Source organism: Gymnogyps californianus, chromosome 1, assembly GCF_018139145.2.
Source record: "Gymnogyps californianus isolate 813 chromosome 1, ASM1813914v2, whole genome shotgun sequence".
Taxonomy (NCBI): domain Eukaryota; kingdom Metazoa; phylum Chordata; class Aves; order Accipitriformes; family Cathartidae; genus Gymnogyps; species Gymnogyps californianus.
In genome coordinates this window covers 105,530,232-105,544,848 of record NC_059471.1, presented here as the reverse complement: position 1 = coordinate 105,544,848, position 14,617 = coordinate 105,530,232, and the positions used below count along the sequence as shown (strand labels likewise).

Genomic DNA, 14,617 nt, shown 5'->3' with positions numbered 1-14,617 from the left:
AGGCTAACTGTAACTGCATGGTAAAATACAAAGGGTAAAACACTAAAGCCAGTTAGACATTGGCAAAATGCCCAGGGACCCTGGCAGTGTCAGAGCTTCACAGCTTTTGGGGTTTTCCCTCCACCTCTGAAGGTGCGTTTTTCACTGTTAAAATACGATTTCCTGACAGTTTGGTGGTGCCTTCTGCAGTGTCCTCAGAGGATATTTTTCGTTAACCTGATTTGTATCTCAATACGCTAGACATACATTCAGCCATGCAAGTTGTGTAGTGTATTACCTGGTGCTTTGGATTAATTTCTGTGGACATTTACAGAGAAACTACCTCAGGGAAACAACAAGGAAGAAAATACTTTGAGAAACTACTGAGCTATGCTAGACTTTCACGGTCTTTTTATTTTTAGGCTATTTTTCACTCATTCATCCAAAAAAGCAATTTTAGTAAAATAAACTGTTTGCATAAAACTTATCCTTTTATCTAAACATGCAGTTTAGATTGGGAACATTTCAAATGGAGTTATGAAACCTTGAGATTACATGGCAATGTACCAATCCAATACATTATTAATATCTCTGGGTGAAACCTGGGATTAGATCATGGCCATGGAAGAAAACAGGCATGGGAACTAATGACAAATTTAAGGTATTTTTTGTAGTATTTTAACTTCATCGCTTGTACGCAGAATACTGGATACTTTGAAACAAAGACTTAATGGCTGCATTTACTTCCACTTTTTCCACAATCGCATTTTGGTTCAAGCAATCCCTGAATGGTTCATTAAAAACAAGTCCCGTGGCTGTGACTGTGCCGGAGGGGGTGGGATTCCAGGTCCTAATCCAGCCAGCTCCAGGATCTGTTCAGTTGCCTCTCAGATGTCAATGGTCCCATTAGAAATTTGTTTTGACAGTAATGCAAATTGCAATGAGCTAAATTATTTACCTGGTGTGCCTGCTCAGGACTGAAGAAAACTATTGCTTATACAGTGCAACAGTTCTTCGCAGTGAGGAAGTCAAGACTCTCATTCTACCTAGAAACCCACCTGCATATGCCGAGCTGATAGCACTCTGGATTTATGTTCAGCAGAGTTTTAAAAAAGTTGACTTCAGCTTTCAAACTAGACCAAAACAGTATCAACAACTGAACTTGTACCTTGCTTGCCATCTGAAACTCATCTGGCAGTCTCTGTTAAATCTGCTGGACCAACCACTCAGTAGATTTCCCAGATACCAGGCTGTTCACATGGAACACGCTGTGATTTTCTTGATGGTACTGAGTACCCTCAGCCCTCACCCAAGTAAATGGGAGCTGAGATGCTTAGTTCTCTGACCTTCACTGGCATGCTCAGCACCTCCCAGCAGCAGGAGATGCTGACCATCACTAATACTGCAACGGTTAGTCACTCTACAGTATCTGAGGTTTCTCTAGCCCATGATTTTTGAACTTACACCTTTTTTGATCAACGGTTATTTGTTAAGAAACATTAATGACTTGCTCAGTACTGCATAAAATACAAAAACTCCCTGCATAAGGGAAACTTATTGTGTGAAAAACAGACTACGCAAAAAGACTTTCAGTGGAGAGGGAGAGGAAAAAAAGAAGGAGAAAATTGTGTCAATTGTTATTTACTTCTTGCTACTTCCAAAGCATATTATAACAAGACAGACACACATTTTTGGAATCAGTTTAGACAAAGCCTGGGATTAGATCATGGCCATGGAAGAAAACAGGCATGGGAAGTGAGGACAAATGGCACAGTTAGTCCTGGGTTTCTGGAACAAAGAGGTGGGAGACAAACACAAAGGAAAACGATGAGGCTGTGAAATTCCCCTTTGATACTATGAGCAAAGGCATAGAGAGGGTATCTAAAGAGAGAAAGAAGGTAAGCACGATCACATTAACAACATTGTGGTTTGGGTAGATGACAGAGAAGTATAATGGGAAACAAGAAGGACTTGAAGAGGTTTAAGTCATCAAATAATTTCTATTTCTAACTGTGCAGACTTAAATGCTAATAATGGTTGGCCTAGCAATTGTTTGCTGCAGTAACTTCATGACAAATACAATCCTGATATCAAAAAACCCCCTAAACCTCAACAACTTAAAGGCATGAAAGTTAAAAGATGTTCCCACAGTAAACATTAAGAAGTGCCGCAACAAACGGTGTAGTGCATTAAAATACACAGGATTCATAATTAAACAGTATGTTATTCAAGGCAGGAGAGTTTTTGTTTCTTATTTGCTGTCACATTTTAAAAAGAGAACCACGCTCAATATAGTTGCCTATGGGAATACAGTGTCACATTGAAGTATGTACCTTCCATTATTAAATTCTGGGCTTAGCCAGGTTTCTGAACGAAAAAAAGGCTTGTGTGGTTAAACTGTGGGTATGTCTGGATGCACCTGTCTAACTAGTAACTACTGGACTTGGTGACTGAAATCAGTACATTTTGAAAGCTGGGAGGACAGACTTCGAAAGTAATTAATTTCCCTCCCTCAAGTTTCATGAAAGCAGGCAGCAAGTATAGAAATTGATGCCCTGTATGCCTCAGCTATGGGAAAAAATGCAGCAAGAGCTGCGTTGGAAAATTCCTGCAGCAGACACCACCAGCTGGACTGTGGCCTGCTCCTGGCAGAAAGCCTTGACACGTGCGCTATAGCAAGTTGCAGCTGATTCCCCAGGAAACTGAAGTTTAGTCTGCCAGCCTGGTCATCCGTTTGTACTACTCGCCAGCACCTGACGCAATCCAGCCAGCTGCTCTCAGCCACTCAGCACGTCACTTGGCCGCAAATGCCCTCCAGACATGTCTGGAGTCCTTGTCACCATCTCCTGTCTTCTGGTTCTTGCTGCTGGCCAGTCCGTTGAGTTTGCTCCAGCTCTCTCCGCTCTTTTTCTTGATCCCTACCTGTAGTGCTGACTCCCTGGTGGTCTGATTTTAGCCCCACTCCTGACCAGCCTCTCCTCTTCCCGTCAAATCTGTTATACTTCTGCCTCACTGATTTGTTGACCTTTGCTCAGATCCTAGCCATGTCTTTTCTTTCGCCTGATCTTACGCTTCTCTGACTCTTGGGGATGACCCACTTTGATCACAAAACTGGTTCTGACTCCACTGATTTCACCTGGCACCAAGACGAGACCTGGCAAATCCATGCCCACATCCCTTGTTTCGTCTCCCAAGCACCCAGCTGCCCAGTCACTCAAACATCGTGCTGGAGTGAGACTAACTGCGTAAGGTTGGTCTCAAAACTCATTCTGAGAGCAGGTATAGCCTAAGCCAGTGGTTTCAAAAGACTTCTGGAGGATGTTAATGTCTGTGCAGTTCAGCTACAAATCACAAATCATAGATCCACAAAACACAAATTTGCCTGAAAAAAGACTTCTGTGGCTCCAGCCTCTGTGAATCTACTGCTGCTTTGCAGTAACAAACTTCACTATTGTGATTAACTGACCACTAATGACAGTGGATTTGAACTGATAAAGGAAAACAAACAGTAGGAGGAACTTGAATGACATGATCCAAGTTCCTCAGGTTTCTGATTAATTGGCTCTGGCACCTAAGTAAACTACCAATCCCAGATTATACATAAATTATTAAAGTATTGTGCAGTCACTTCAATAAATTAGTCCATGAGCAACATAAAATACTCCTCAGGAAAAGAGTTTTCACTAGCCAGTTGCGTTGCTGAGTATGCAGGAACATTTCTGCAGTACATTCCAGACAACCAGTGGTGGCTGGGAAATAAAATCAACTCTCATGCTAGGATTGTGCTAGATCTGTAATCATTTTCATGCCAGCAAATAAAAACCACAGCTGTTCTGTGGTTTCTCTCCCTATTGCACATACCTTCATTTTCAGTATTGGCTGGAACAGAATCAACACCAAAGGGATGCCACGGCTGAAGATCATCTAGGCTGAACTCTCCATCCACTGGAAGAAGTTCAACTGTGGTCTTAGTTTCCGTCAATGAAGGCATGAGAGCATCATTTCCATAGCTGATTCTGGGTTCGCTGATCATATTGGCCAAAACATCATCAGAATAGTTTTGCTCTTTCTGAAGTAATTCATCTGCAAGGAAATTTCAACACAGAAATTATCTGCAAGAGCCAGCATTTCTGAAGACATATTTCTAATGCTACTGAAGTAATAACTTACTGTTACGAGATTCTGTTTTCTTATGATAAAGAAAAACATAAAGGCTTGAGTAGTCAAAACTGTGATAAGCACTGCTGATAAGTAAGGCATTTTTTTGAAACATCAACCAGAATTGTTCACTACCGTTTCCTACCCACATTTCCACCACATAACAGATGACAGGTTTGTGCTTTACAAGTCCCTGGACTCTTCCCCACCACTTTTAAAAGAAGCACAAATCAATTCCCTTCAACTCAACACGTTGCCATAAGTCAACATGCGAGAGGCCTACAGGAAGGAATGTCTTTGTTATTTCCCCTTCCTCTTAAATGCTCACTATCAAAGCTCATCACAGTTCTTAAATCCTAAATCACCACAACAGTTACTGTATTAAATTGGGCTTACTATAACACACTGAATCTGAAGAAACATTTGCTCTTTTAACATTTGCCAAAATACTGAAGTAGTTCTTTGCTAAAAATCTTAAGTAGTAATAGACATCTGTAGGCAAATTATTTTACAAGCAACCAGGACCTAAAGCTGTGCAGTATTATCTAGGTTGGTTTTTTGTTTTTTTTTACTTGAAGCAAGGTGAGAAAAATCAAAGCACTTTTCAGCTCCATTGGGTGTACAGGACAGACTGTCCAACTCAGTGTTAAAAATAAGCTTGGAGGTTGTGTGTACTTCATTATACCAACTCCCTTCTCACATCAAAGTTCATCTACTCTTGATCTCCCCCTTCACTGCCATTTTTGTTTTTGTAGGAGCAACACACTATTTGCAAGTACTTTGAGGGAACCTGGTGCACAAGAGCACATTCAAGTAAGGAAGCAATTGCAATGAAGAAAATAAGTAACTGTTAATAATGCACCAGTGTAATTAGTAAGCAGGTGTTACAGAGCTAAATAGTTCAGAATCGAAGACTGTAAAGGTTACATTACTAGAGCGCAAGTGCTTGCACTCATGAGCACACACATGACAGCTGATGATACAAAAGCTTTTACTAAGACTGGCTTTTCTCCACTTCGTTAAGGACCCCTTGACTGTCACTGCTTCACACCCACATCTGAACCCTGTAGCAATTCAGGGACAAGAATCATAATTTTACTGCTAAACCCTTTATGTCACTCCTTAGGGGCTCACTTATTTCCCAGTATCATCAGTGAGAAAGGGCATCTAAATTTCTATACACACCAGAGCTTTAGACCCCTCAGTAAAATCTTTTGAATGTTATTTCCCTCCCAACCTTACACCGCGCCGTACCACCACAGAAGTACACTGCACCCATGCAGCAGCCCTCAGTAAGGATCCTCAGCAAGTCACGAGCATTAGAGCTGGCACTGCTTCAGTGCCTTTATCAGCAATGATGTAGTAGGTCTCTGCTCTGCAATACGTCTCTGAAACATCACCTTGAGAAAGTGGACGCAACTCTCTACCACCCTATTACTACACCAAATTCAGAACATCAAAACAAAACAAAAGGTTGTAACCTCAGCCCTGGAACAAACACGGGTCCTGAATCTTGTAAAATGATGTTTTAAAACAAATTTTCCTGTTTAAACAGCAACTGCTTTAGTAGACAGTAAGCCTAATGTGTATACAAAATTTAGTTCTGTGATTTGTTCATTAGAATGACTTACTAGGACAATACAGAAAGCCTATGTAACACTGAGTTGTTTTTCCCTTTGTGTTCATTTTATTGAAAAAAATATTATTTTATAAGATACCTAATAAATCTTCAGCATGGAAAGCAAGTCCGATTTTTGTCTCCCCACTGCACTTACACCAATCCTTTATCAAATTAAAGCGTCTCCTTGTATCAGAGGAGAGACAGGTGAAGCACCTTGATATTCTGAGCAGACGTTGTATCATACGACAGATGTTAATTTTCATTAGCTAGGGCCAAAGAGACTTTACAAAAAAGGAGCTGGATGTTAGCGGCCTGAGTGAGAAGTCTGGTGTCCAAGTGCCTTGCAGGGAGCCATGGGCAATACCAGTTGAGCACGTTATAATACCAAGTCATCGCGGATCACAGGAAAGTGAGTATCACAGTGCCACCGAGCATCTTAGTGCCTGCAAGCCTTTTGGACCCAGGAACCGGAAGGGTTTTGGGGTGCAGCTCCCCTCGTTCCCGCTGTCCTCCCCATCCCCAGAGGATCGTGTGGGGCAGCTGCGGAGAGCTGCAGCCCATGCAGTGGTGGCAGGGAGCCGGGGTGCTGTGCCCCAATCGCCCCTTTTCTCTGGGCAGTGCCAATCCTCCACAACTCCTGTCCGTTCCCTGCCACCGATGCACTCTGTGTTACCTGCAGCCAGCTCCTGCCCTTGGAAAGGGACAAATGGTGCACAGAGGGGAAGGAGTAGAGGGAGAAGGACCTGAGCTCCGACAGCAGAGGAGCAGCACCAGGGCTGGCACGGCGCTCCGAGGGAGGCCACGGCACAGGCATGGCTGGGCCTGCCAGGCTGACAGAGAGGGGCACCCAACTCCCATCACGATACAGTGATTACATCCAAATCCCTAGGGGCTGGGAGGGATGCATACACAAAGTCTCTCTCTCAACGGTACCCAACTGGGAGCATGTCGTTGCCGGCGCTTGCAGGCTCCATTGTTTCCCATTCAGCTGCAGCGCACAGCACGGTCATTAAATGACCCGCACAATAGCTCAAGTGAGGCAGACAGATATTACAACCAGCAGATTATGAAGGCATCCATTTTACAAGCAGGGAAACAATGGCCAAAATGAATCAAGCCCATCTGACATGATGAATCAGACACTGAATGATAGTGAGAAATTGGAAGTGCCTGGCTTAGAAACTGTGCTGGAGTCCATCAGACTGAGGCAGCTGTGTCTGCATTGAGTAAATGATTTGCAAACAATTGTTTCAATCTCTGAACTGCTAAAAAAGTTTGCCCTAGGATTTCCAGTTATTGACACTAGCTGGCAAAGTCCAAGATCAATTTTTCAGTGTTGATTTTGTTCCAAGTATTGAGGGCTACTTGAATCATCAGTTACAGTAATGGAAAGCCATACAGCCTCGCTGTTACCCATCGATGCAGTCAGTATTCCCTCCCTTTTTCACAGTTGCCAACTCAATTCCCCCACCCTGCAAAAGACAATTCCCTAAATAAGCAGGGAGTACAGACACAGCTGGAGGCTAGAATGTGCATTCAAGACTGTTTCAGGAGTTTTCTTTGTGTGGTGAATATCTTCATTATTAGGTGCTAAAAATAGAGAGATTCTAGGCTGCTCTTCAAAATTTCATCTCCTGTCAAACCAACAGGACAAAAACTCCATGATGATCTTCCAATAATAAACTTTTTGTTGCTCAGCTCATTATCTCCTTGTAGCATTCTGCTAAGTCCTGCCATCGAGAAGAATAAGGAGGATGTCGAAACTTTTTGTCCCTCTGAGAGCATGTGCTCAAAAGCAACCATGACCTTGGAAAAACCCACGCGCAGTTGGGATATCAAATCTCCCAGCAGCTCTGGATTTGCTGCAAGGGCGCACAATCGCTGCTTCTCCTTCAGGCACCCAAAGTTCTCCTTCAGGCACCCAAACCCTTTCTTTCTCAGGATTAGAGACAGGCTGATTTCTGGTACTTCAATAAAACGCTTCTCAGACTTATCATCATCTCTAAGGAAGTTTCACTCGTTCTTGGGCTCACTGCAGGCATTTCCCCATGGGTCATTACTACTCAACAACAGCATCTAGAAAAATTGCAGTGAAATATGTTTGGGGAACTAGATAGATGGGTAATACCACTCCAATCTCCTTTCAAGACTATTGTCTTATGGCACAGAGACACACATGAACACATGGAAAAGAAATAAAATTTATCAGAAAATCTTCTGGTGGACGCTGGATTGTTACAAGCCATTTGTCCACAATGGCCCTAGACCACATTTCTACTCGTAAAGCTTTGAAAGAGCACTGTACTAGCAAAGGTACCATGACAAATCCCAACAGAGGTGATGGGAGTCTTATAGTGGCAAAACCCATGCTATTTTGTAACTTTATGTAGTCTTTATTGGCATATAACATTGTTTCCAATGTTGGACTCCAGGGCATACTTACCCCAGCCCCTTAACTGGCATAGCTGTAATGACAGAAATTCCATGTGAAACAGCTCCATTTGCTGCCCTGGAACGCCAGCAATCCATTACTTAGCTTTCAAACCATAATTTTTATTTAGTTCATAGTTCGTTATTTAAAATTTCCAAAGGTAATTATAATATGTTTGTTGTGTTTTCTTTTCAAGGAGCCTATCTACTAGATGAAAAGCTCTGCAATCACTATTATGTGCAAGACTTTTGAATTTACTTGAAAAGCAGCTTTAAAATTGGCAAGTGTAATTTTGGAAGTTCTATAAAGCAATTTAAGGTCTTAAACCAGATTAGAAACAAAGTGCAGCCAAAACACCTCTTCTAAATACTAATTAAGACACCTTCAAATCACATGCCATAGTTTTGACCCAACACCAAACTTCCCTTGTAAAATGACATCTACATGATAGAATGCATATTGATTCAACAAATACAGGTTTGGGAACCAGCTCAAATAAATTGGTACAAATGCACAGTCTTATTGCCTCATATTCATCATCTTATCAGTGACCATTCAGTCTGAACTGAACATGTGTTTTTCCCAAAGTTATGGTTGCTTTTGAGCATGTGCTTTCAAAATGACAAAATCAAAAAGTGTCAGCAACCTCCCTATTCTTCTTAATGGCAGAAATTACAGGGTGCTTGAGGCATAGCGATGGCTTCATTTGCACGTGCACACACATTATCTTATACCAGTTTGAAGACAGTTTAAATCATGCAAATGCTGTACGCCACAATTAGGATTCACTAAGAACATTTACACAATCATTTATTACAGTGCGTGTGATAAGAGGTAACATGTTTAGATGCAGCTTTCAGCTGTATGCCTACTTTATGGGCTAATTCAATATATCATACTTCATAATCTTCAACACAAGCATGTGCCTAAAGGAGTTGCACTGATGTAATGCAGTCAGGTTTTAACTAAATTTGAACGTCTGCATCTTGTCAGCTGTATGAATCAAAACTACTGGTAAATATGAAAACAAGACCTCCTTTAAGGCTTTGCCTTGGTGAATACTTTAAAACAAAACCAACCCAAAACATTATTTACCTGTACATCTGCATTTATATTAGAGCTTTTACATAAACTGACAGCATACTTGTAGCCCACAGTTACACTAGTAGCACTTCCACAAACTTGATGCAAATGAACAGATGTATTTCACATTCAGAAAGCACTTACATTTCCCCACAAGTCATTTCTACTGAGACGTGTTGTAAATGAGGGTTTATGTAGGGAACTCCAAAATACAAAGTATTAGTAGCACAAGTAAGGGTTTTAGAGAGGTAACACCTAGGTTCCAAGGGCTTTCTGTACCTGCAATGAATGCAAATTCCACAGAGTCAGAAAGGTAGTTAAGTCACTTGTATATCCTGTGGGTTTCATATAATGTAACTTATTGCCTCAAGTAGGAGTTCCTCCTCTGAGGTGAGAGAATTATACCAGAACACACCATGGGTATTTCCTCCAGCCTCTGCCCAAGTCAGAGGAAATTTCAAGCACGTGCTTAAATTTAATCACTCTGAAGTCTGTGCCTTACCACAAAGAGTTAAGCTCCACTGAATTTCAAGCGTATTGTTATTCTAAGGTGTTTTGCTGAATCAAGCATTATAAGGTTATAATGTTACATACTACTATGTGTCATAACTATAACATCAAGCTGCAAAACACAATTATGTGGTATTCAGTGTTGAACTAATTCATTTGTATAGTGCCAGTCAAATATAATTTAGAGAGCGACTCTGATGAGAACTTTATTGAAAGTGACCTGCCTACTGCAAGGTGTGAGCGTGGCTTTGTTGCCTGCATGCTTTGAAGATGATGATACAGGAGCGATATGCTAGATCAATACTGTGAAATACTGCAAATGAGCCCAACCTGCAATGCTTAGATCCATATTGACAGCGAAATGTGACCACCCCATCAGATTTAAGCTTTCTTCTCTTCTCCTGGTTAGCCTGTGAAACTACGCCACAGGTGGTCTTATCTGGAAACTTTCACAGTGCAGTATGTCTCTCTCTCAGGGTTAAACTGAGACTGAAAGAGCAAGAACCACGGAAAACAGTATTTCATATTTCTTATTTTCTGTCCTTTGGAGACATCACTACTAGGGCAAGAGTAAGTAGCAGCAGTAGTTTTTCAAATTTCAGAAATTTCTTGTGTATGAAAATCTTGTTCAATAAAGGTGAAAAGACTTCTCCTTTTTCAAGTTCGCAGAAAATGAACATTTAATGTATTATGAAACAGCTGACCTAAGAAATTTTTCCTAGAAGTAAGAGCATAACCATCCCATAGCCTTAGACAATACTCTTGCCTAAGAACCAAACTTTAGAAGAAAAACACCTCTGAACTTAAGAATAGCTGCAATATTTAGAACCATACTAAAAAGAATATGCTTCTAATATATTTTTTAAAAAATCACAACTTTATCACTTTCATTTCTTTCCCATTTCTTGCTGCTTCTGCTCTTTCAGCATATGTGGATTTCAATGTTTCCCAAATCACATCATAAAAACAACCCAAGTGAGTCTCCTCCTGTAAGCAGGTACACGTAATAATGTTTCAGTTAGATTTGCCTTGCAGACTATTTGTCTTCAATTATAAAAAACCCCAAAGACGTTTAACTTATATACACAGCAATTGTCCTTTTGCAGGTAGATCACGTTATAACAAGTTTTCTGGTAGTGAACAGTGTTCAAAGCATGAGAAAGCTTGGAAGATCCAATTCAGGAAAACATTTATTACCGTGTAATGATTAATTTCAATATGACCTACGTGTCTTTTTCATTAGGGATGGACTTCAATGCAAATTTAGTTTTCTAAATGGCTATGCAATTGCAGAGAGCTTTGAGCAAAGGTTCACGGGAATTTCCACACCACCTCATCAAGGAAGAACCAGAATCATCCTCTCCCATTTTCAGTCTGCTATGAAACTCAAGGTCTTGAATTTTGTCTAATTTTGTAAGAAGGCTGCTATGACACTCTTTACCTTCAGTGAAAGAATATTATAATTACTACAGACCCTTAGCTACCTGACAGCTACATACATTAGTTATTAACTAAAATTAAGTATCAATATATGGCTATAGATGTGTGCACATTTGTAATTTTTTTAATATTTAACAGCCAGTCATCTGATTAATGACTGCATTTCCCCCTAAGTTCAAAGCAGAGAGTATTAAAGGAATTTTGTGGGATAAAGTCCAAACCCAGAAGCTTATCTCTTTCAAAGAGTTATTAAGTAGAAATTAAAGACCCTGCTCTTCCCTTTTACAACTTCAAGCCTTTTTGTCCATCTCTGTGGTCTCCTTCCCTTCCTCTCACCCCCTCCCTCATTCCATTTGGTTAAATTAATAATAGTGTCTCAGAAAAATAATTCACCATTCACAGCCTCAAAAGCTCTGGATTAAAATGCAGAAAAACCCTACTTCTGTATTATGGCACTCTTTTGGGTAAAAATTCTGAATGAAACATAGTTTTTTGTACACTGAGCCCAATGTTTTCAACATTGGGATCTCTCAGTTCTAGCATGTGGAAAGTTCCTCTCTCCAGGTAAGATGATGGCAATCTAACATCAAGGTAGACAAGGAAATATTAAAAAATGCTTGGGGAAAAAAATTGAATTGAAACGCTATACCATAATCAAGAACATACATTGTATGTCATCATCCTGATCCACATAAGGCATTGTGAAAAATTCCCCAGGTTTAAACTTAACTCCACATTTAATTCCGAATTAACATATCATTAAGTGCTTCAAAATAGGCTGAAGAGTCTAAAAACAAATAAACAGCCCCCTCCCAATTGTCACTGACATTTCTGCCAGATGTATCAGCATTCATTATTCCCCCTCAGTCTTGTGTGAAGTAGAAAAAGCCAAGTACATTTCCATCCTAAATAAGCAGGTTATAAGGCTTATAAGTGAAACTGCCCTGCAAAAAAGCATTTATATGAAAAACTGCTACAGAATTTTATTGTCTTATTTTCCAAAAGTATTTACTTTATTTATTTATAAATTATTTATTGGTCTTATTTACTGATAAAAAAGATCAGATTTATTTGCCAACCTTATAATACACAGTAAAACTCAAAACTGCAGTAGAACCTAGAACTCTACCACTTTCTAACATCTGAAAAAAAGTCAGTTACCTATCATTGTCTATAAATGCTTCTAAAGGTCAGAGTACGAATCCCACAACAATTTTTGATGTGTACTGAACTCAGAGGCAGCTTGGGAATCACTAAATAATCCATAAAAATATATAAATCTGAACATTAATCTGTTGCACCTGATTCCCTTGGTCAAAAGAGAGCATTTTCGATTTGACTCACTTATAAGTTTAAATCAGAATTCACCAAAACTGAGTTGTGCAGCATTTGCTCCAGATAAAATATATTTTGCCTATTTATTAACTGCAGTTCTAGCACTTGATAGGCCAAATGTATCCTGGGTTGTCCAAGTATTCTAAAGAGATGCATTTATTAAATTTAACAAATATATCCATTAAGCGGGATATGGACTATTCTGATGGCTTTTACGCCATTTTTCATATGCATGACCTAATAGAAGGAAGCAGAACAGTGAAAGGAGTGGAACCTCACCTAAGTAGCACTATTCAGGAAAATGCGTTTTTCAATTAAATTGGGCATATGAGAAGCACACAGCAGGAGAAAGCTGTGCTGATGAAAGGTCGCTTCATGTGTAATCCCATGTGCATGGGAACTGACTGTTAGGAGATTACTGCAACATTTCCATCAATCCAGCCATTCTGCAAAATCACATATCCTCAGTAATTCTTTTCCCTTTTTATCCCAATAGTAAGAGCTTGCCTAGCAAGAATATGTCAGATACTCTTGGCCATAATAAGCACCTGTGAATTTTCACTCTGTGCATCTGAAGAGAAAGTTATGCTTGAGTAAAGCAAAACTTAGTACATCCCCCCTCAGGACACCTGCCCATAGTGATGCATTTCAGACTTCAGTGTTTGAATTCCTCTGCATAACAAGTCCAGAGACTGCTCTGGGAACGATGACTGACACGCTAGCTCTGTAATATACAATATATAAAGCTATAATATATAGCCTGTGCAGTCTGTAACTGGTTCTCACTGGACACTTGCAATTTGCTGGCACCTAAGAATTAAGATGATTAATTTGCTTCTTTCACAAGCAACGCTTTCACAACACTCCCCTATTAGGGATCTTAGAGTGAATCACCCAGAATGACACAACTATGTTTCCAAACCAAGCAACTGGGGAAAGAAAATCTATCATTCAACAGCAAGTATGAAGTGGAAGCTGTTGTTGGAGTGTCTGTGCTCCCACGATTTTTGGGCTGCTTCAGTACCTGTGGACACTGACATCATTAACTTGATTTAAGATGACGGGAAGATGACGTATTTATGAATTAAATTATATGTATATTCAGTGCATCAAGAAAATTTTCAATAACTAAGCGTAATGACATTTCCGTAAGTGGGCAACGTTTCACCAAGCCAGTGCTTCCCCATCTGAATGGAAGCTATGCATTCAGAAAGTCAAGCCCATCTGAGCTCACCTCCTCTCAGATCATATTTGCAACCTGGACAACTGCAAGAGGTTTTCAGACTTTGTTATCCATCCAATAAGAGAATGACATCTTAAATTTGGCATATGATGAACTAACTTATTAGTTCCTTAAAGTACAATGGTAGAAGCAATTATCAGGAAATACAAATGAGAAAGGCCAAGACAAGCCATCTCGCTTCATAAAACAGTAAAATCAGACTTAAAAAAATTTTAGTACCACCACATGCTTTATCTGTATCGTCTCAAAAACAAGTGCTCCAGCTTTTCTTTTCACTTATACCAAAGACAAAACAGAGCAGGAAATCAACTCAAATAGATGTTTATGAACAAATCTGTAACTATGAGGTAATCCTGTTTTAAAATCAAACGTATCCAGTATACTGATTTAAAATAATACACACACTCCTATATATTCAACATTTTCATACAACTGTAGCCCCTCTACCAGCAGAAACAATGCTTTCCAAGACAGAATTTCTCAGTCTGTTGTCTCCACGACACCAGAAAATGACATGTGAAATGACTGGAGAGTTAGAAGAAAATCCTCATCAAATCCACACATTTCCATGTATCCAATCAAACAAGAAAAAATAGGAAAGAATACAACCAGTCATCGGATAATTATTCAAAGTTTAGTGCATTTTTTCTTAATTCTAGGATGAAAATCCATTGTGCACAAGGTCACCTGTAGACTCCTCCAGAGAAGTATTTAAAAAAAGCTGTGAAATGGACACGGTACCAGCCTCAACCTGCTGCCACTGTGAGCCCAGAGTGGTCTCTTGGTCATAAACTTCCTGTGGGACCTGCGGTGGAGA

At 40.1% G+C, this 14,617-nt stretch overlaps 1 protein-coding gene across 4 annotated transcripts in view; it reads right to left on the bottom strand.

Annotated features, from left to right (window-relative positions):
* Positions 1-14,617, bottom strand: part of APP (amyloid beta precursor protein) — a 230,495-nt gene that overhangs the window by 25,899 nt on the left and 189,979 nt on the right. For all 4 annotated transcript variants that reach the window (XM_050915531.1, XM_050915532.1, XM_050915533.1 and 1 more), the window contains one exon: positions 3,841-4,062. In XM_050915531.1, coding sequence (XP_050771488.1) covers positions 3,841-4,062 — 222 coding nt within the window. The remainder of the gene's footprint in view (positions 1-3,840; positions 4,063-14,617) is intronic.